Raw genomic sequence first — 23,402 nt, forward strand, 5'->3', positions numbered from 1 at the left:
CATCCAAGTACAAATTACTAACCTCAGTCCTCCTGTCTACTCCATGACTCTACTACATAACACACAAAGAGTGACAGAAATAAAAGTAAAAGTAAACTATCTAACATCTGATTGGTTTGACATTGTCTTTATTTTCTTATCCTTTAACTGCACACCTTGTTGTCTGTGCATATATTCATGTATTAGTACTCATTGTTCTGGTACACTGACTGTGACATTGTTAACCAGGTTTACTGCATATCACAGACCTCCATAATTTTAGCGGTTAATGTAATAAAAATTGTAAAATTTAAAAATATATATATTTGTTTGGTGTTAATTGATCACTAGAAATTAGTTGTTCTGGCTTTTCAAAATAAAAATAAAAAGTAATGGAAGTTTACAAATGAAAGACTATTTGGATAACTTGAAATAAGATAACAAATAAGAAGAAGAATGGTAAGACGATAATATCATAATAACCATAATAATAACCATATACATATACATAAACATATACATATATGTATGTTTATGTATATGTATGTATAAATATATAATAATAATAATAACAATAATAATAATAATAATACAAGTGAACTATTTTCTAGTTCTTATTCTTTATTGTTGTTATTATTATTATTAGAATTACAAGTTGATAATTTTCCAGTTGTTATTATCATTTGTTTTATAACTATTATTATTAGTATTAGTATCATTATTATTATGTGTTTGTTTTTTTTAATTCTAATTATCATTGTATACACTACCAGTGAAAAGTTTGGAAACACCTTCTCATTCAAGAGTTTGTATTTATTTTAATTATTGTAAACACTGTAGATTAATACTGGCAGATATCAAAACTATGAAAGAACATATATGGAATTATTTAATGAACAAAAAAGTGTTAAACAAACCAGAATATGTTTTATATTTTAGATTCTGTAAAGTAGCCCCCTTTTTCCTTCAGGACAGCTTTGCACACTCTTGGTATTCTCTCAGTCTGCTTCATGAAGTGGTCTCCTGGAATGGTTTCTAATTAACATGAGCCTTGTCAAGAGCTCATTTGTAGAATGACTTGCCTTCTTAATGTGTTTGAGACCATCAGTTGTGTTGTTCAGAGGTAGGGTTAGTACACAATGGATAGCTCTATTTGACTACTGTTGTAATCCAGATTATGGAAAAACCAGATTATTTCATAGTTTTGATGTCTTCAGTATTAATCTACAATGTTGAAAATAATTAAAATAAATAAAAACCATTGAATGAGAAGCTGTGTCCAAACTTTTGACAGGTAGTGTATATTATTATTTTATTTTGTTAATATCAATGGTAGGACATGTAAAACTTGCTAAGAGGTTACTCTAAGAAAACGTATCTTTTATCACACACTCTAAAATGAAAGCATCTTTTGTGTTATCAGTCTTTACAATATAAAACATATGTACCAGCATGTTTCTGCACTGTCATGGTTCCAGCATTGAGGCTAAAATAAATTCCATGCTTTTCCATGCATCCCCCCTTGTTCTCTCTCATCCCCCTCTCCCTCATAGACCCAGTGTTCTGTGCAGGCTGTTTCAGCCACTTGCATAGGGTGAACAGTACATTCAGGTAGTTCACGTCAAAGTCCAGTCCCCGTAGAACTGACCATCAGAACCAATCTGAAGCATAGAGCCAGTAAGCCCGTCCCCAACAGATCACCCAGAGCTGTGAGATAGGGGATTGAGAAGTTGTCTGGATCTTGTCCCCTTCTCCACAGCCATCGCACCATCAGGCCGGCCACATGAAGCAGAACCACCACCTAGATGATGACAGCAGCAGGAGTTTATCATGAGAGGGTCTGAGACTGTGCTAAAACACAGACCAGTTCACTTTTTATCTTTCTCTAACAGGTTGACCTGACCTGACCTGAAGCACAGCTGCAGACAGGTAGCAGATGATGAAGGTGGGAGTCATGGCAGTATGGCCTCCCTGCAGGAGGTGGATGAAGTACAGGAAGAGGAGGTGACCCGGGACTACAAGGACGACCAGGACTCGGGCTGATTTAGAGTTCAAATCTAGAGACAGAGTGAACAGTGAGCAATTTACTTTTCAAACATATTGTTAATTTAATATTTTCCATATTCCCTTGTTATTTGTTTAATACACAAACAAGACGTGTTTTAACGTGATAGTTTTAAACCTTCAGATACACACTGATTAGCTTTCTTAAATGTATGTGATGTTTGTAGCAGGATGGCTTAGCTGCAACATGATCTATTCTCCAGTTCTACCTGTCATTAAATTACACATTATATTTCATTTTAACTAATAATTAACATTTAGGTTGTTTTGTAGACTAAACACAGTCATCAGTAGTGTTTTCAGTGTTTTATGCTAAGCTAAGCTAACAAGTTGGCTCCTTATATTACAGCCCCTGAATTCCATCAACTCTCTTCCATCAAGTAGTATGGGAGTTAGAACCTTCAGTTATCAGGCCCCTCTCCTTTGGAATCATCTACCAGTCAGGGTCCGGGAGGCAGACACCCTCTCTACATTTAACCCTCATGTTGTCTTCGGGTCAAATTTGACCCGTTTTCAAACTTTCTTTTATCATAACTATGCGTTGCTTTCATCTAATTGCTTGAAAATTACGTGGGTGGTGCCCTGTGACACATTTTGTAAATGCACTTTGTGATCAATACTTATACTAAATTATGAATGTTTTACGAAACTTCATAGCTTTTGTGGTCCTCCCGGGTCAAAAATGACCCATGGGGCTTTGGGGTTACTGGTCATTTTTTCAGAAGATCAGAGTGAAAACACACAGTCAAACACACACACACACACACACACACACACACACACACACACACACACACGCTCAAACAAACAAACACACATACACACACACACACGCATGCACGCACGCACACATGGATGCACGCTCGCACGCACACGCACGCACACGCACGCACACGCACGCACACGCACACACGCACACACGCAAACAACATAAAGAAATATTACTTTTCTTTGAATGCAGTTTAGAGCATCCAGACAACACCCAAACACAGAAAGAAACACCCACACCCACACCCACACACACACACACACACACACACACACACCTGAAAACATGTTACATTGTGTCCTTATAGCTTCCAGACCACTTTGAGACAGGGACATTTGCAGACACAGACACATGTATGCATTTTCAAAGCTGTACGTGTGTAAACCTGTTGTTCTTAGACCTTTGATGTGCCCCACCCGCTCTGGGGTCAGGATAAACACCAAACATCAAAGTCAGTATAAAACTATCAGTGTTTGGAAAGTTCACATTTTATCCGAGACAGCACATTGAGGGGGAGCTAAACTGTTTCAACACGGTCTCAGCAGATGAGTGTCTAACATGAGTCTGGTCCTGCTGGAGGTTTCTGCCTGTTAAAAAGGAAGTTTATCCTTGCCACTGTAACTTGCTAAATGCTGCAAAGTGCTCTGCTCATGGTGGATTGATTGATTGATTGATTGATTGATTGATTGATTGATTGATTGATTGATTGATTGATTGATTGATTGATTGATTGATCATAAATACCACTACTACCAGACAGTATGACAGAATGAGAGACGTAAATATGATCCCATGCAGTCACATGTTGCAGACAGACACTCCTCTTCCCTGCACACAGATCTCACAGATACAGAGCACTAAGTGTTCATTTAGATAGCTATAAATCTTCTGACTGTGTATCCATCACCACAAACTCCCGGCTCTAAACACTGTGTCTCATCATCTGCAGCTGCTCGTCTAAGTTAAAACCGCTAGCTGCTAAATCAGTACATCAGTGGATTGGTGTGGGTCAGGCAACCTATCATTTCTGTCTTCCTTTCATTTCGTCTTCTCTTTTAGCTGGTTTGCAGCAGGACAATGACTATAAAAAGCAAAGGTACACAACAGTCTCAACAGAATACAAGTAGAACTTGTGTGCTTTACTTTCTGAGTCTGACCTGAGGAGCAGAAGATGGCACAGGGTCCAGGACAGCTCCCACTTTCTTTAGCTGGAAGAACACCAGGAACACTCCAGTAGTGAAGATAAGTGGACATCCTGCTGGCCTGAATGGCAACAAGATTTCCTCCAACACCTGCATGGACGTGAACAAGTTGCAGTGATTAGTTCTTTGATAAAAAATACAGCAACTAATATGTAGAGCCTTTTTTAGTTCAGGGGTTTACCTTTCAGCCTTACAAAAAAAGAAAATAGGATATATTTAACAAAATAAAATCTTCTTTCTGTGGAGGTTCAGAAACAGCTAGTCTGACTGTGGTGCTGTGGGGGTAGTACTTTTCAAAGGTCCCAGGGCTTTCAGGGGGCAGGGCCTGTAATGCTGAACGTGTCTGACTGTTAGGTTAACTGCAATGTTTTTATTCCGCCCGCCGTCCACAATAACATCACACACATCTGTGATTCACTTGATTTCTCTTTCTTTCATTAGTTTTTATTTGTTCTATCTTTTTTGTATGTGTGTGTACTTTTCAAAAGAAGAAGCTGTGATTCTCTTGATTTAGCAGCTTGTAACAGTAGTCTTCTCTCAGCCCACCGTGACTGTGTCTCTCCCGGTGTTCCAGTTTTAAAAGTGACCCTGTAAACTGGAGACCTTCAGCTGAACGTGTCAGTGATTGTGGAGTTTACACAGCTGTTGAAACACAGAGGGAGTTCCTGGGAATACAAACTAGTTTAGTTTTTATTAAGATTTCAAAATATCCTCATCAGATATTTAATGATCGTCTAAAGACGTTTATGAGGGATGCATCCGGCTGAAAGTCTCCAGTTAACAGGGTCGCTGTTTAAACCAAAACACCGGCCGATCTCTGCCACGGCTTTTTGAGTTCAAAAGGATTTAAAAGCCGCTTTAAAACGTCTTTGCTACTCGTGCTTATCTATTCTCACGTGTTGCTTCAGTGAATCCATCTGTGATGAAATATAGCACCATCTAAAACAGCGCCAGCTGAGTCTCTTTCATGCTAACAGGCTAACTGTTGTGTTGCTCATAATGATACCTGCCTGTCCGTCTGCTTCTATGGTGTCATCTGTGACGAATGGCATTCGTCTTTGTTTTACTGCCCTCTACTGGTCTGGTGGTGTAGCGCATTTACTTTTTCCTCCATACGTCACTGGCCGGATTTACACAATCTACCCGGGACTTCAGCCTGCGGTCAAAATGCAGACAACAATGGGGGCACAGGAACCTTTTAGTTCAGGGTAAAGTAGTTCTGGGGGCTGAAAGACCCTGGAATTCTTGGTCGAAATGCATCTTAACACAGCTTCAAACACACAGATAATTCAGATTGTCTTCAGGCAGTGGTAGCATTTACTCAACCTTGCACTTAAGTCTGAGCTACTAGTTTAACATTTGGGTATTTCCATCGCTCTCAGCAGATGTGTGTCTAACATGAGTCTGGTCCTGCTGGAGGTTTCTGCCTGTTAAAGGAAGTTTGTCCTTGCCACTGTAACTTGCTAAATGCTGCAAAGTGCTCTGCTCATGGTGGATTAAGATGAGATCAGACTGAGTCCTATCTGCAAGATGGGACTGGATCTTATCCTGTCTTGATGTTGGGTCTTTGTTAATAATAGAACATTAATAGAGTATGGTCTAGACCTGCTCTGTTTGGAAAGAGTCTGAGGACAATGTTTGTTGGGATTTGGTGCTTTATAAATAAAGATTGATTGATTGATTTCATGCTACTTCATATTTCACAACATTTCAGAGAGAGATTAATTTTTAATCCCATATCAATTTAGTATCATAGCACACAGCATTAATAAAACATACTGAAATGATTCTGTGTTTGGAGAACTTCTGATCCTTCACCTGGCTGAAATACTATAACAAGAAGAATTCAGTGCTGATGTCAAAGTGTGCTTATTGAGTCTTCCCCCTCCACTTGCTCCTGATGAACAGGACTGAGGGGGGTCAGTTGATATGCAAATACACTTCCTGTACGATGACTTCAATACATGCAGGACTCTTTGGCAGCAGCGAGACGAGATGCTGCAATCAGGAGCCAGTCCCTGCATAGTTGTCATTCTGATCAGGCTTGTGGTCCATGTAAAGACCATTGTTATTTCTCTCTACTTAGTATGCTGCTTTGTGGGCAACAGACTTCAGCCAGTGGCTCTAAATGCCTCTCTGGGGTTCATTTGACTGAGGCAGGGCCTCTCAACTTCAGAGCCACTTTAATACCTCTTGACTGATTCATAGCTTAGATATAAAGCACTCATAAATAAGGGAATAAGCTGCAGGGTTTTCATGCTCAGACCATTTCAACATCAGCTCATCAGTTGCCATGAGGCTTTTTTAATTTTAATAATGAAGCTAATCAAAAAGCACAAAATGCCACTCTTCAAAGATAAAGACTGCTGAGACTCTATTACACCAAATCCCAGCTCTGCATCTCCTTCAGGAAAACATGTCAGGATTGAATTGTGTAGCTCAGGGTGTGTGGAGTGAACTTCTCAAAATGTCTCAGCTTCAATTAAAATAATGAATAATAAAGAATATCTAAATTAAGACTTAAAAAAATCTGTCTTCAAGGCCTTTTCTACAAAGAATCACAAAATGTAATAACCATACGTAGTATGGTGTAATAACCACATACACCAGGTTCCTGCTACAAAAAGCTGTAACTGTTGACAACATATCTTAACTGTTTTTACCTCCACCTATATATATCATAGTGTTAAACACATTAGGTTGTTTCTATGGCTACAATTATCTTTTAGCTATGTGTTGAAATAATAATTGCAAATTAAAGCTGCAAGCGGCGATGAAAGGGTCCTCGCACACCTGACGCAACCTCTTGATGTGCAGCAGGATCTGATTGTGCAAAAGTCATTGCTGTGCTGCAGTTAAAAAGGCCTAGGCTGAAACTTTAAACAAACAGGTGTAGTTTTAAGCATAGAGTACATTGCAGTACTGCCTTTAACCAGCAGGTGGGGCGATGATAGTAACAAAGTGATTATCTGTTGATAAAGCTTATAGTTAGAGCTGGATCAGGCTTGAACCAGCTCTTAGTTATACTGCTATAGGCTTAGACTGCCGGAGGAACTGACACACTGACACACTGGGTTCCTATCTCACCCCCTTCCCCCCAACCCCCTCATCACTTACTTTAACTCTACCTGTCCCGTTGAAGTTACTAACCATAGACCTTTCTGGAGTCCCTGAGCTCCCTTGTCTCGTAGGTTTCTCTGAGCTGCCATAGGCGTCCTCCTGCTATGGCCATTCCGGACTCCAGCGGCAACAGCTACTACTACTCGTCTCATCACTATCACCGCTCCCTCTATCTCTTATTCTCCTCTATCCCTCTCTCCAGACCGAACTCAGTCTCAGCAGATGGCTGTCTAACATGAGTCTGGTCCTGCTGGAGGTTTCTGCCTGTTAAAGGAAGTTTTTCCTCACCGCTGTAACAAGTTAAATACTGCGAGGTGCAATGCTCATGGTGGATTAAGGTGGGGTCAGACTGAGTCTTACCCTGTCTTGGTGTTGGGTCTCTCTTCATAATTTGACATAGAGTGGTCTAGACCTCCTATGTTTGTAAAAGCATCTTGAGATAATGTTTGTTGTGATTTGGCGCTTTACAAATAAAGATTGATTGATTGATTGATTGATTATCACAGATCATTACAGAAGCAGTTCTGATCACAAGAATGTTGAAAACAGTTTATGAGAATGAATATCACTTTTGTCCAATAGGTGGCACTATTCCTATAACCATCATTCATATGTAAATAAGTTCAGGCTGGGTCCATGATGACACATGTAAAATTTGGAACAGATCGGAGATTGTATGTAAATGTCAGTACCATACATTTCCATTGGGCCAAGTTGGCCAACTTCCTGTTGGGATTTCAACATGCTATTAAAGGTGACATATCACGCTTTTTTCATCAATATATATTGGTCTAAGAGGTCCCCAAAACATGTCTTTAAAGTTTATGCTCAAAAAAACACTTTGAAATCAGATTTTGGCATGCCTGAAAAGCCCTCTTCTTCAGCCCTCCTCAGTACAGTCAGTTTTCTCTCTGACCACGCCCCCTCAGGAAGTGGATGTGCCCTCGGCTCTACAGCACGTTGATCTAATGTTTACATGTTGGCTGAATATACACGGCTGCTCACAGATAGTATTACTTCAACCCTCTGAATCTGATCCAGGATCTGATCCTGACGGGGAGGCGCCTGCAGCAGGACCTTTCTGAATGATGGTCACAGATTTAGTGTTTCTTGTTGTTTTATTTATCAGTATGTAGACGTGTGTCTTGGTACACAGCTACGAACATGTAACTATGTGGCTATGCTAACTAGCGCTAGCACTTATCCATGATAAATAAAAATCATCCACTAGATCTTCAAATCTGCAGACGTGGGGAGTAAAACCGACCTCTGCCAGAAAGGCAGCAGGACCTTTTCTGAAGGATTGGTCACAGATTTAGTGTTTCTTGTTGTTTTATTTGTCAGTATGTCGACGTGTGTCTTGGTACACAGCTACAGCTACAGCTACGAACATGTAGCTATGTTGCTATGCTAACTAGCGCTAGCACTTTTCCATGAAAAATAAGAATCATCCACTATATCTTCAAATCTGCAGACCTGGGGAGTAAAACCGACCTTTGTGTTTATTAAGACAGCCTGCAACTAGAGTGCTTCCCTCCTAAGCTCCTTGTTAGCACACGTGTGCAGGTAATGAAAAACGGAGGGGGGATTCAGTATTATTTTATACAGTCTATGGGCTGAACAAGCTCCGAGTTCTGACTCCGTGACAGACCGGATATTGTTGTGACGTAACAAAAACACGGAAGTCTGAAACGGCTCGTTTCAGCACACATTTACAGAAAGGTGTAAAAATCAGAAAAGGGGCAGAATGGATTTTTTTCATTCTCGGGGGGTTTGTAGACATGCCAGGGACACATATTTCAGGTAGAGAACCATTAAAAAGTCGATTTTGCATAATATGTCACCTTTAAGAGACTTTTTTGTAGGTCTTGATATGATACATATGTCTATGCAATTTCATGCATGTAAGTTGAACCGTCTTGAGGGGCTGACCTTTTGAAATTGGAAAATTGAAGGGGGCACTATTGAGCCATTTTTTTGATTTTTTGAATTTTTGCACAGGACCCAAAAAAATATCAAACTTTTCACCAGGCCTGATTAGTGTGTGGAGTATGTTGAGTTTTGGGGCATTCTAAAGGCTCCAAATATGTGATCTCACAGGCAGAAGAAAGAAGAAAAAGAAGAAGTAGAAGAAGTAGAAGAAGTAGAATACTTCAGGTTTCAGTAAAGCCTCCCCGCCACTGCGTATCGGTGCACAGGCCCTGACTATATCACTCTTTTGTGTGCAAGAACTATATCCCATCTTGCGTGTGTTCCGGATCCCACAAACATGCGCGTGATGAAATATCGTATGACAGCAACCATGTGAGCCTGAAGTCCCATGTAACATGTCAGAAATCACGTTTGCAAACATCACTTATGAAAGGAAACTTGCTGTTATCTTAAAAAGTCTATAATTTGATTGAAGGATGAAATGAATGGTGTCATGGTGTGACCACTAGAGGCTCCTATTAGATTATCACTATGTGAACATAAGAGTATGACTCAGACTTGGAGTTAATGTTGTCAGCTGTGGTCATTTGGGACGAAGTGATGTAACAGTGGATGATGTAACCCTGAACTAGAGATGAAGTGATCCCTAAAACTTTGATGAAGGGGAAAGTTTAGATGTAACACCTTGTTGCCAGGTTAGAACTGAGACACGAAAGCCAGCCTAAAAGGAGGAGATGAGCAAAGAATGAAATAAAGCCCTGAGCTCCCAGTTAGCAGAGAATGTTCCCACTACATTGGCTAACATTTCCTATAAGTTATGACAGTGTTTCCAGACAAAGTTCTGAGTGTAATATTCAAAGAACATCTTAAGGATGTTTATCGATTTAAATAATGTTCCATTATTTACCTTTAATGAAAGAAGATTATTTTGTCTTCAACATTCACAGGATGTTTTGATAATATCATTTAGGTCACAGACAAGGGTTTGATTTTAATATTCAAAGAACATCTTAAGGATGTTTATCGGTTTAAAAATGTTCCTTTTTTAACCATTAATGACAGAAGAACAGTTGTCTTTAACATTCAGAGGATGATCTGATAATATTATTTAGGAAAAAGATTATTGAATGTTTTCTATAAAGTGTTCCCATAATGTTACTCAATAACAAAGAAGCAACATCCTCAAAGCAACATGTAAAGAATGTTTTCAGGATGTTTCTGACGCCTCAAATCACAAAATGTTTTATTTAAGAATATTCTGGGGATATTTAATTAGAACAAAGATGGAATGTTTCATCTTTAACGTTCAAAGGATGTTTTGATAACATTCTTTGGGTCATAGATTATTGAATGTTTTTAGAGTACATTATCTGAGACCAAATTGTGAACCTAAAGAAAACCTCCCGCTGAGAATTTTTCAATAACATTAGGGCACAATATTGTCACTTAACATTTCATTAATGTTTTTAGGGAATGTTACTAGAGAACATTCTTTGAAAACAAAGCAAACTCTACCCTGAAAACATTACAGAAACATTCTCTGTAACATTAACAGCATGTTTTTAGAACTAAACATTGCTAGCTGGGCGAGTTCTCTCCAGAGAACGGGTCACTGTTTTGCTGTATTTGCATGCTATAGTATGCTATTGATTCTTCGTGCATCAGATTCTGTCTTCAGTATTTAACGTTCAGTTTTGAAAAGTACATTGAAGTCACTGCAGGAGGCCCTGACCTCCCCTGACCTCTACTGGGTCTGAACCTTTTGCCCCAACATTATCTTCAACTCACCATTGATGACTGGAGTCAACACCGCCATTCCTTCAAAGTCTGGATTGCTCACTGTCCTATCCAGAATCAGACCACCAATACTGGGAAGAAATCAACATACAATATGTGAGTCTGAGGAGATCTGTATGAGGTTGTTAAAGTACCTGACTTTATCGATCTGTCTAAAGCTCCTATGAGGAACTTGAGGGTTTTGTTCAAAGCAATGCAGAAAAACTATTCCATGCATTTGTTACCTCCAGGTTAGATTACTGTAATTCCCTTGTATCGGGCTGCTCTAATAAGTCTCTAAAGACTCTTCAGCTAGTTCAAAATGCTGCAGCTCGAGTACTCACTAGAACTAGGAAGAGAGAACACATCTCTCCAGTGTTAGCTTCTCTACGTTGGCTCCCCATAAAATCTAGACTGGAATTTAAAATCCTTCTTCTAACCTACAAAAGTCTTAATGATCAGACACCTTCAAGAGCTCAAAGTGTCCTATTACTCCTCTAGAACACTACGCTCCCAACATGCAGGCCTGTTCATCATACCTAAAGTCTCTAAAAGTAGTATGGGAGTCTGGTCCTGTTGGAGGTTTCTGCCTGTTAAAGGAAGTTTGTCCTTGCCACTGAATGTAACACATAGAGAATCTTTACTGTGGAAAATGTAATGGCTGTGTAAGAAGCAGCCAATATGGTCTGGATTGCTTTTGTAACTCATAAAGAGGCATCAATATTCATTTGAGTCTGTTTCATAACCAGCTAAAGTCTCCTCATAGGAGCTTTAGATGAAATAAACCTCTTCTTAATATTTCAAAGCACTTGTGATCAGAGCAGGGAGAGTTTCTCATAGTGTGTCTGATGGTCCTCTGGAGGGGAGAGTGCTGTATCTCACCTGCTGATGGACATGGCCAAAATAACCGGTGTCCAGCCTGACTGTAGGACCTCTCTGATTGGTGGTGAACGACGAGCAATATTGAACCATGCTGGGATAAGGAGCAAGAAGAAGCCACACACGGCAGGAGGCCAGTACCACATGTCTGAAGAACAACACAGAAAATTCATCTGTTGACATCTTTCATTTAGAGAAAAGAAAATATGCTGTTATGCTCATGTTCTGTCATAGTCTGAGAGGGGGACACACAGGGGGCAGCTCAGAGAAACATTCTGTCCATTAAAGGTTTGATAAACGACAGAGGGGAGACTGTTAGATGTGATGCTGTTATCTGGTTGTCTTTGTTGCCCCCTTCTGGCAAAGACACTCCTAAATACAATGCTGTTGCACAGATTCTGATCATCTATTGCCTTTACTTGGGTTGTAGTCTCCATGATCATTAAACTGGTGTCCTCACATACAACCAGTACAAACAGTGAATGTAAAGTGATCCATAAAGCCCTCCTCATGTAATGTGTGACCTCTGACCTCTGTAGCTGAAGAAGAGGCTGCTGATCCCAGCAAGCAAAGACAGAGTGGTGATGTCTCCCAGGCTGGCAGCGATGGGCGTGGCCACATTATCCGGGTTGATGCCCACTTTCCTGGATCCAATAATCACTGCCACCATCACCAGACCTGCAAAAGCACCAGATGAACACTTGACATAGATGTTAAATATTAATTATGTATCAAGCAGACAGGATTATGAGCCACCCGGTCCACTGCAGCAGTTTGTGCCTTTGTTTTACCTAGAGACAGCGCAGTGATGAAGGCCGTGGTGATGCTGCTGGCACACAGGATGGCAGCCTGGGTTACATTCAGTCTACCCCGGGTCAGAGCCCCGAGACCTACTGCTGCAACAGCTGCCAGGAAGCCCACAACTGTGGCCTGGAGCTGGAGAGGGAGAACAGAGCGGAGGGACATGAGAGCATGAAATGTATTGATCCATCTTCTTTTTAACTCTTCTATCCATCCATCTGTCACAGACAAAAAGAGACAGCAGGTGGACTTCACATGTAGTGGCAGGTAGGAAAAAAGGGTGGAAAAATATGTCACAAAAAAGTGTTTGATATTACATGAAACACATAATGGGAAGGCTGCACGGTGGGGCAGTGGGCAGCGCTGTTGCCTGGTTCCTGGTTCAGGTCCCTGGTCAGGCATGTGCCTTTCTGTGTGGAGTTTGCATGTTCTCCCCGTGCATGTGTGGGTTCTCTCCTGGTTCTCCGGCTTCCTCCCACAGTCCAAAAACATTGGTCACCAGGTTAATTTTACCCTCTAAATTTCCTGTAGGTGTGAGTGTGTGCGGGAATGGTTGTCTGTTTCTCCATGTTTGCCCTGTGATTGGTTGGGGACCTGTCCAGGGTGTACCCTGCCTTCAGCCCGAAGTCAGCCGGGATTGGATCCAGCCCCCCGTGACCCCGAAACGGTATAAGCTGTCAAGATAATGGATGGATGGACATATTGGGAACATATTAACAAATAAAATTGATAAATGTGTCCACAACATGTGAGACTTGCTTTAACTCTTCCTGTCCCATTGAAGTTACTAACCATAGACCTTCATGGAGTACCCGAGTCCCTGGAGACAGCCTGCTGCTGTGGACGTGCCAGACTCCAGCTGCTACAACTACTACTATCCGTCTCACCACTATCATATATCTCTCTCTCTCTTCATCTCCCTCTATCCCTCTCTCCAACACAGTCTCAGCAGATGTGTGTCTAACATGAGTCTAGTCCTGCTGGAGGTTTCTGCCTGTTAGAGGAAGTTTGTGTCATCTGTGATAAATAGCATTCGTCTTTGTTTTACTGCCCTCTACTGGTCTGGTGGTGTAATGCATTTATTTTATTTTTTTCTCCATACGTCACTGGCCTGATTTGCACAATCTACCCGGGACTTCGGTGGGGGGCCAAAACGCAGACAACAATGGGGGCACAGGAACCTTTTAGTTCAGGGTAAAGTAGTTCTGGGGGCTGAAAGAAATGCATCTTAACACAGCTTCAAACACACAGATAATTCAGATTGTCATCAGGCAGTGGTAGCATTTACTCAACCTTGCACTTAAGTCTGAGCTACTAGTATAACATTTGGGTATTTCCATCGCTCTCAGCAGATGTGTGTCTAACATGAGTCTGGTCTGGACATGAGGATAACAATTGTTGGGATTTGGTGCTATAGAAATAAAGATTGATTGATTGATTGAAAGATTATTATATTACAGGTTAAATGAGATGAGGATGCATTAAATGGTGTTATTTTTGAATGAAATAACATTATTGGATAAACTGATCCCAGCTTATATTTAGCATGAGGCGGGTACAGTCTGGGCGGGTGGCCAGCACATCACAGGGCTGAGAGCTATTCACACTCACACTTCAGTATAATGTAGAGGTGCTAATTACCCTGCATGGGTTTTGCCTTTTTTGTATTACTGTGGGAGGAAACAGGAGATTCAAGAGGAAAAAAAAGACCAGGCAAACTCTAAAGGGCATGGTTTGCTGGCAGCTCACATGACTTTCTCTCTCATAATGGCATCAAACACAGTATGAACGGCAAAAAAAAACATATTTCCAACAGAGTACACTTTGCTGTGTACAGATCAGAAAAATAAAAAACATACAAAAGCTTTAAAAATGTCTGACTCAATCGTATTCAAGTGCTTGTTTAACTGCAGCACTGTCCCTCTTGTTTTGGATGTAAGAAGAAGAGTTTAATTAGCTGAGATGTGAAAGTGTTGTGAACAGGAGGATGACCTCACCGCAGCTGTAAAGGGTCCAAAGTTAAACAGGTTCGTCTTGAATTCAGCAGAGGCCGGTCAAAATGATGGAGCGGGTTATTAACAGGGAAGCGAGTGTGCAGTGGAGCAGTGTGTCACCTGAATGAGAGCCAGATTACAGATCACCATCCGCCACTGCTGCTGAGCCTCGTCCAGCTGCCCTGTGTTGGCCTGTGGATGGAGACAGGTTCACGTCATCACATTGACCCTTCACATTGTGTTTCGGAGCGGCTTTAAAGTTGTTACTGTCCAAATCTAAGTCCCACTTCCTGTCCAGATTAAATGAAAATGACCTTTACAATGTTCTGATTTGTCCTGAGTGTGCAGAGCTAACGAGTGATAATCCCTCAGAGTTTAATGAAGATGTTCCTCTCTAAGTGGAAGTCATGTGCTTGGATAATTGCTTTTTTTGTCTTGAGAAATGAAATTATCTGGGAACAAAAACTTTGCTGATGTTGGGTTAGCTGAGAGGAAACCTTCTGACGTGGGTAGAGTGTGTTTTGTGTGTGTGTTTCCACTCACTGCTGTCGATAGTCTGGATGCCAGTGTCATCTCCAGATTGCCCTTCAGCCCCACCAGGGCCGGCACCAAGATAAACACCTCGGATATCTCTCTAAACACTTCCCAGTGCTGAAAAATAACACAGTAGCGACAAATCCCTTAACTCTCTTTAGGTTCTTTTTAGTCTCAACAAACTCCTGTAGGAAATTCCTTCTTCAACAATCAACAACACAATTAGTTTACCAGCAATTCATTGAGTCTGGCTGCTGTGTGGTGCTGAGCAGGCCGTGTACAAAAGGTTTCTCAGAAAATAATCACAACAATATGAGAGCAATAAAGGTAAATCAAAACCCTAGACTGTATAAATAATGGACGTAGTATCCGTGACGTCACCCATCTGTTTCTGAAGAGCTGTTTTCAAGCCAATCGTCGACAGCAGCCATATTGTTGCTGTCGAGCGATTGTGATGTAAAGAGGCGGGCTTTGAGCCTCCTAGCCAACAGCTACAGTGTTCCTGCCTGTCAATCAAGTCAGCTGTGCCTCTCATTGGAGGACTTGTAATCTTAATATCTATGAAATTACTGCGTTATTAAAAAATCCACACCCCGTACCGTGTGTGCCGATCGAGAAATTAGCTATCCAGACTACACTCGTTTTTTAAACCTAGCTGTAAACATGTTTATTTCTGCTGTAAAGATCAGCTTTTTTGGAAATATTGAACTCATCCAAAAGAGTGTGACGTGAAGAGGCGGGGTTTGAGCCTCCTAGCCAACAGCTATATGTTCCCGCCTGTCAATCAAGTCAGTCATGTCCTTATTTGGGCAAAAACTCTTAATCTTAATATCTTCTGAACCGTCAGATTAGAAAAAAATTCACGCCCTGCACAGTGTGTGCCGATAGAGAAATGACCTACGTAGACCGAAGCTGTTTTTTGAACCAGGCTGTAAACATGTTTATTTCTGCTGTAAAGATTGTCTTCTTTGAATGGGTGTGTATGTGGTTTCTGGGGTTTCTGCAGCCAGCCTCAAGCGGATTCTCAATGAATTGCAATTTATAACACTTCGCCATGGGCTTCATATTTTGAGACCGGAGGTTGGCGCTTGATCAAAACCTGGCTTTGATATAGAAGTTACTGTAACTGAAAGGCAACCCTTGTTCTCCCTCAGCCTCTAACTCATTGCAGTTTATTTGTACATGAAAAAACAAGGTTTTAATTTTGTGCCTATTGTCATCTTAAACATGCCCTTTAGGGTTAGTTGTGGTTCTTATCACCTCTATGATGGAGAACAGCTCCAAGATATGTATGTCATACATTTCCTATTTAACATCATATGTCAGATCTCAGAAGATGGTGCACCTGCTGCAGGTGAGGTATACGAGAGGTTACAGAGAGGGAGAGCCGTTAGCTGGTTTTCTCACCTGGCTTTCATACTGATCTTCTGGTTGTGTAAGATGCTTGATTCTGATTGGTCAAAATCCCTTGACGACAATGATTCACTTTCGCTAACATGAGCAACACCAGAGGCAAACTGATCGCACGTCATGTCAAATCAATCCACGGAAAGGAGTTCAGACACATTTATCTTCTGCTTGTTGACACTATAGACCGTAAGGTGAGGTAAAACCGTTAGCTTCTGTTAGCATCAAACCAATGTAGCTAAATCGTTAGTTTCCGTTAGCATACTACATCGGCAGGCTACGTACATTTTCATATTAGATCCTGTCCATCAATATGATCAACGAGTGGAGCAGGTGAGAGAAACTTTAGGTTAGCGATCTCTATAAAGAAACTTAAACCATGAGTAAAACTGTAAAAACTGTAAAAATAAATCATTTAAATCAATAAAATAATCTTTGATCAATGTTTTTACCAACGTGTTTGTATCTTAAAGCTAGGGTTGGTAGTCTCGGAAAACCAGCATGAATTTGAATGTAGCTTTTCCTCATGACTCCGTCTAACCCCTCCCCTCCTCCCTCGGAGCTCCTCCAAAACGACGCCCCCCGCTCACATGCACGAGCGCCGCTGATTCTCGACCATATGATCGTGACTGATTCAAAACCGGTCCTCATCAAAACATTATCATAGTGAAAGTTAAAAACACAAACAAACATGGCTGCTGTTAGTACTCACAACTATCATGCTAGCATTGTCCAGTTGTACCGGTGACACGATATTAGGAGAAAAGTTATAATACATATAATACTGTAACAGCTCTGCTGTTTGTTAAACGTGTTCAGTGAAGATGCTCTTAATTCCTACAGTGTTGACGGTTAGTGAAGGCATCAGGAGAGGTGTAGAGTGTTCGAGTGGGAGAGAGGAGAGGAGAAGTTCTTCATTCAAACTAGGGATGACCACAATTAATCGATTATCGATTAATTGATTGTTAAGAAATTACTCGAAACACACATTTTTGTTATCAATTTTCCGTCACGTGGAACAAACATCATGTGGTCTCCTATTACACTCATCTATCAGGGAGGTGTTTTAAGTTTGAAGCCTGTTTCGATGTGAATCAGCTGTTAAAGGTGTTGCGCACAGCGCAGACGCTCAGCTGGAGGCTGCGGCTGTGCGTCAGGTCTCCACGTGCGCTTTTTAAAAGAGGATCAATACAAAACTGCTGCCAACAACAACACGGACACAAAGGTTGACAGCTTTAAACAGGATATTTCCCACCTTTGGATACAAAGGCAACAGACAGGTGGGAAATTCTGGTACGCTACGTTTACAGAGCAGCAACATCAGAGCCGTCTGGGCTTTTCTCCAGCGGGACTGATTATGACCCGGTCGCGCTCCTGGCTGACACCTGATCAAATACACATGTTTATTTTTCTCAATAAGAACGAGTAGACAGAAAACTGGACTCAGTGAGTCTGAAGTACTTCTCTGTTAGTATTATGAGACTTCACTTTATAAGATTACGTCCGCTGAGAATATTTTTATGAGCCTGATCGTTGATATTCTGCGTGTCAAACGCTATGGTCAAACGTGTGCCCGTATTCAATCCCGTCAGTGATATGCATTTTGTTCCTGTAGAAAATAAAATTTAGGGGGAAAACAACCTATTTGGCATTGTTTTTGACGTAAGAATAATAATGGTTTTTTTTATCAATTAATCGATAATTGATCGTTAACATTTCCAAAAATCGATCACGGAAAATACTTAAAATGTACATCCCTAATTCAAACATTGATTGTTGCTTTGTTGGTTGTCGTGATCACGACCGACAGTGACCGGTTATTAAAGCTCAACGTGTTCACGAATCGGCACGTCATCACTACAGCGTCCGGACGAACGGACGCTACAATAAATCTATATTTTCTGTAGGACTTACTGAACGTCATTAATTATTCTGCTTGTTGGTGAGAGCTTTTTAGACTCTGATCCGGACTACAGTCCTGAGCAAAGCACCTCATCAGGTCAGAGGGGACAGGGCCGAGGACGAGCGAGAGGGGCAGTAAATAGAGTCAGGGGAAGTAGCGGCAGGAGACGGGGACTCGGAGGAGTGCACGCCGGGGAAATGTACGCGCAGGAGGAGGGCAGAACGGCTGGGCGGGATTTGATTGGTTTAAAATTTGGGGAGCCAAAAAACGGTGATTGGTTAGTGTTTTCTCAGGTTTACTCCGGCTGTAGATAGCAGTTTTTTTCACTCTTTTTTTAGGAACACATCATGTAATGATTGCCATCAGGACATAAAGATCATTTTAACCAGAATGACAAAAAGTGTATCTAAATCTGATTACCAACCCCAGCTTTAAGTTATTAGCCGGGTAATAAGCGGGATAATGTATAGTGAGTTATGGGTGATAGAATCCTGACAGGGTGAGACAAGACCCGACGCGGACCATACATTATCCCTTAAATGTTGTCTGCCTTACTGTGACCAACCGTCATTTGTCTGTTTAGGTACGGAACAGACTTTTCCTCTACTTTATCCATAGACTTAAAGGTGACATATTATGCAAAATCTACTTTTTCATGGTTCTCTACCTGAAATATGTTTCCCTGGCATGTCTACAAACCCCCCGAAAATGAAAAAAATCCATTCTGCCCCTGTTCTGATTGCTCCACCTTTCTGTAAATGTGTGCTGAAACGAGCCGTTTCAGACTTCAGTGTTTTTGTTACGTCACAACGACATCCGGTCTGTAACGGAGTCAGAGCTCGGAGCTTGTTCAGCCCATAGACTGTATAAAATACAACTTAACTCCTCCTCTGTTTTTCATTCACACATGTGTGCTAACCAGTAGCTTAGGAGGGAGGCATGTAGGCTGTCTTAATAAACACAAAGGTCGGTTTTACTCCCCAAGTCTGCAGATTTGAAGATCTAGTGGATGATTTTTATTTTTCATGGAAAAGTGCTAGCGCTAGTTAGCATAGCCACATAGCTACATGTTCGTAGCTGTGTACCAAGCCTGTTCTGAGCAGGGCTGAAAAAGAGGGGTTTACAGGCATGCCAAAATCTGATTTCAAAGTGTTTTTTTGAGCAATAAACTTTAAAGACATTTTTTGGGGACCTCTTAGACCAATATATTTTGATGAAAAAGAGCATAATATGCCACCTTTAAAGCTAGGGTTGGTAGTCATGGAAAACTAGCATGAATTTGAATGTAGCATTTCCTCAGGACTCCGTCTAACCCCTCCCCCCTCCCCTCGGAGCTCCTCCAAAACGACGGCCCTGCTCAAATGCACGAGCTCCGCTGATTCGCGACCATATGATCGTTACTGATTCAAAATCGGTCCTCAGCACATCGTTTGGGTTTTGCACTATGTCAACTCATGTCTCACTCAGTGGTAAGAAAACACCAAAACATTATCATAGTGAAAGTTAAAAACACAAACGAACATGGCTGCTGTTAGAACTCACAACTGTCATGCTAGCATTATCCATTTGTACCGGTGACACAATGTCAGGAGAAAAGCTAAAATACATTTCATACATATACATTTTCTGTAGGACTTACTAAATGTTATTTATTCTTTTGCTTGTCAGAGCCCCCGTGGTGAGAGCTTTTTAGACTCTGATCCGGACTACAGTCCTGAGCAAAGCACCTCATCGGGTCAGAGGGGACAGGCCCGAGGTCGAGCGAGAGGGGCAGTCAGTAGAGTCAGGGGAAGCAGAGGCAGGGGACGGGAAGTGCAAGCCGGGGAAATGTAAGCGCTGGAGTCGGGCAGAACGGCAGGACGGGATTTGATTTGTTTCTTAAATTGGACCCTAAAGGCTGGGAGTTGTTGTTTTTTCCCAGGTTTACTCCGGCTGTAGATAGCAGCTTTTTTCACTCTTTTTTAAGAACACATTATGTATTGATTGCCATCCGGACATAAAGATAATTTTAACCAATATAACAAAAAGTGTATCTAAATCTGACTACCAACCCCAGCTTTAATAAAAAGTTGCCTTTAAGTTTGACTAATTCAACTCAAAATAAAAAATTCAGCTTTTTTTTCTTTGCATTTTTTTTAAAGCTTCTTTTTTCATTACTTCCACAACGAATAGATGGCAGACTCACTACATAAGCATCACGTTCATCCTTCCCCTGAATCTGTCTGTCTTTCAGAAACTCACCATAACTGTACTACAAAGGTTCATACAACAATGAACCTATGGAAAACTGTGGGGATTATTAAGGTCATGGATTTAAATATTCCTGTCTTGCAGCCGCAATAAAATAGTTAAATAACGACAGTGTTATCTCTCATGCACAGACACATACTTGCACTCTGTCCATGACTGTCCCAGCTGCCACCATGCCCAGGCCAGACACCAGGTATGGAAGCAGGACTTGCGCTGCAATGGTCCATGAGCTCTCAGGCAGGACGCCGTGGGCTGAGCGGGTCACTTTGCACGTGAAGCCCCTCAGCTTATTCCCCCGGAAACACAGCTCCAAGGCCAGATAGGTCACCACCATGGCTGATCCGTGTTAACCCATTCCTGTCTGGAAAGTGTTGGTGTTGAACAGCAAGTCTCCTTCAAAGCTTGTAGTTGAATAGTCCAGTGGGTTTGAGAAGAATGTGACCATCCATGCAGAGAACACAGTCCTCTTTTTCTGACTTCTCCCAGGTTGCTTTCACCTCACTCCGGGCTCTCCCACAGTCACAGATGTTGCTGAAACTGTTTTTCCATAAAGTAGTTTTCAAAATAAAGTCCGACAGAAGAGAGAGAGCTATTCAACAAGTCTGTTCGCCCTTCACCTCTCACTCTGGCACTAGAGGGGCAGCAACACAAAGTGCTTTTGCAAATGGTGGACTAGGCAGAGGAAGCTGCTTTCAAACACTTCAAGCGCACACATATTAAGACCCCCCCACACACACACACACACACACACACACACACACACACACAGGTCCACTTGACAGCAGGTCTGTGAGGCCTCCACCGTCACTATGTGAATGACAGACCTCCACACACACATGCACTCAGTACAACCACACACACACACACACTTCCTCTCCTCATGCCTCACTCTTCAGCAGCCGGGCGGCTGAGGCAGAGCGCTGGAAGCACGGTCTCTCACGGGGCCTGAAGAAAGTCCAGGTCCTGTGGGACAAGGACATCCAGAAGGCTAGAAGCTTCTTTTCAGCCCTCCTGTGCTGCCACTCATTCTCCTCCTTCTCCCACCATGCCTCCTTCTCTTTCTCCTCACCTCTGTGCTGATGCTCTGTCTCAGCAGGACCACTCTGGAGCCCCTTCCTCATTTTGATCAGGGGAACACCGGGATGTCTGTCCAGGCTGCGAGCTGTACGATGTGACGTTTGAGGCTTTTCTGAAGAGGAATGGCAGCTGTCGTGTTGCTGCCAGGGCTTCCCTCTGGTTCCAGATGGAGATGAGTCGTGACGGCACTCTAGGATGGAGGGAGGGATAAGACAGTGGAGGAAAGTGTGTTTGTGTGTCTGTATGCGAGGATGGGACAGCGCTGCAGGTGTCTGTGCAAGAGCAAGGTGACCAGAACCTCTCAGGACCCTTCCTTCTTCAGTTCTCCTCTCCTCTCTTGTTTCTTTTATGACCACATCAGAGGATACTGCAGTTGTGCTCTCCCTCTCTTTGATAGCTCCTCCTTTCCCTGTTCTTCGATGTCCTCACTATTAGTGGGTGACGCACTCTAAGCAGCAGCAGGTGCTGTACCTGTCCCCAACACGTGGTGCTGCTGCTGACTGGAAAGGACAGTTTTTCATCCTTGATCAGGGGAAACACACTGGCTGCCACTTACTGTCCTCCCATCTGTCTGGACTTTTAATGGATCAGAATGTTTTTCACTCTTTTATCTGTCTTTGTCATTTTCGCATCATTTTTACTCCTTATCACATAAACATTTGCCATTAGAGATAACAAGAACAGACCTGCGTACACCTAATCTGAAGTAAGAAGGAGAAATGAAACAAGATCTGTTCTAGTTTGTGTTCTCTCGTTAATCCTTTGTTCTCACTACATCATGTAACACAGCGGAGAACATAAGCCAGTACAGAACACTTAGTCAGACCATGTCCCCACACTCACACACACACACACACTCCCACACAGCCAGTGACTCAGCTGAAAATTGTCCTTGAGACATGACTTGGAACGAGTGCTAACTCTCTGCAGCTCCCCCCTCTGACTTCTGGTTGTAATATGGGTTATGAAGTAAATCAATCTGCATGTGCAGATGATGAAGGAGTAAAAATTCTGCTTAGAAATTATATGTTTATTTTGGTAAAGTGAGAAAAAAGGGCAGAAAAACACAAGATGAATCAGATATCGAGGCAGAATCAGAGTCAGACCAGCATCAAACACAGGGTGCTAGAGAAGCCGTCTACCTGCTCCCTCTCATCTCTGAACCTGTCTTTACCTTTTTATATAACGTTTGTCTTGGCCTCAATCCACATCACAGCTACAGTTTGATCATCAGTGACTTTGATAGGCTCCACCTTTCAATGTCACTGATGCTTCACTGCAGCTCTAATGTAAATGGGGATTTAGATTGTCCACACCTGAGGGCTCTTTTGTCCCATCTCCAACAACCGCACACATCTATCCTGTACTCCTGCACATCCTACATCCCTGACCCTTCAGATTTCAGCACCTAATGCTAAATGTTTGAAGGTGTTTTATTTGGCTGATGTGTGTCTAACATGAGTCTGGTCCTGCAGAAACCTCCAGCAGGACCAGACTCATGTTAGACACACATCAGCCAAATAAAACACCTTCAAACAAGTTACATTTAGCCTGTAACTTGCTAAATGCAGCAAAGTGCTCTGCTCATGGTGGATTAAGATGAGATCAGACTGAGTCCTGTCTGTAAGATGGGACTGGATCTTATCCTGTCTTGATGTTGGGTCTTTGTTAATAATAGAACATAGAGTACGGTCTAGACCTGCTCTGTTTAGAAA

At 41.9% G+C, this 23,402-nt stretch overlaps 1 protein-coding gene and 1 long non-coding RNA gene across 3 annotated transcripts; one reads left to right on the forward strand and one right to left on the reverse strand.

The window, feature by feature from the left end:
• Positions 1–1,252: 1,252 nt before the first annotated feature.
• On the reverse strand, positions 1,253–20,950 carry LOC117821078 (solute carrier family 41 member 1-like). 2 transcript variants are annotated; one of them, XM_034695116.1, is made up of 10 exons: positions 20,750–20,950; positions 15,060–15,167; positions 14,637–14,708; positions 12,513–12,657; positions 12,253–12,399; positions 11,725–11,869; positions 10,855–10,934; positions 3,970–4,104; positions 1,888–2,036; positions 1,253–1,780 (listed from the first exon to the last, which is right to left on the reverse strand). In XM_034695116.1, the coding sequence occupies exons 1-10, from the start codon at positions 20,942–20,944 to the stop codon at positions 1,601–1,603; spliced, it is 1,356 nt and encodes a 451-aa protein (XP_034551007.1). In that variant the 5' UTR covers positions 20,945–20,950; the 3' UTR covers positions 1,253–1,600. The 2 variants fall into 2 exon arrangements, with proteins under 2 accessions (XP_034551007.1, XP_034550998.1); XM_034695107.1 differs by lacking the exon at positions 20,750–20,950 and adding an exon at positions 16,458–16,839.
• On the forward strand, positions 16,514–21,220 carry LOC117821088. The gene is made up of 3 exons (XR_004632904.1): positions 16,514–16,790; positions 20,594–20,664; positions 20,742–21,220. It is a non-coding gene; the product is annotated as an uncharacterized LOC117821088 (long non-coding RNA).
• The last annotated feature ends 2,182 nt before the right edge of the window (positions 21,221–23,402 follow it).

Source organism: Notolabrus celidotus, chromosome 1, assembly GCF_009762535.1.
Source record: "Notolabrus celidotus isolate fNotCel1 chromosome 1, fNotCel1.pri, whole genome shotgun sequence".
NCBI lineage: Eukaryota > Metazoa > Chordata > Actinopteri > Labriformes > Labridae > Notolabrus > Notolabrus celidotus.

What these genes read in the sequence shown, in the direction of transcription:
- LOC117821078 (XM_034695116.1), bottom strand. Translation starts at nt 20,944, where the DNA reads ATGGTGGTGACCTATCTGGCCTTGGAGCTGTGTTTCCGGGGGAATAAG. An exon ending in CAGTCATGGACAGAGTGCAA is followed by an intron (nt 15,168 to 20,749) that starts GTATGTGTCTGT and finishes GTTATTTTTCAG; the next exon opens with CACTGGGAAGTGTTTAGAGA. An exon ending in TTGGCCATGTCCATCAGCAG is followed by an intron (nt 10,935 to 11,724) that starts GTGAGATACAGC and finishes ATTTCTTCCCAG; the next exon opens with TATTGGTGGTCTGATTCTGG.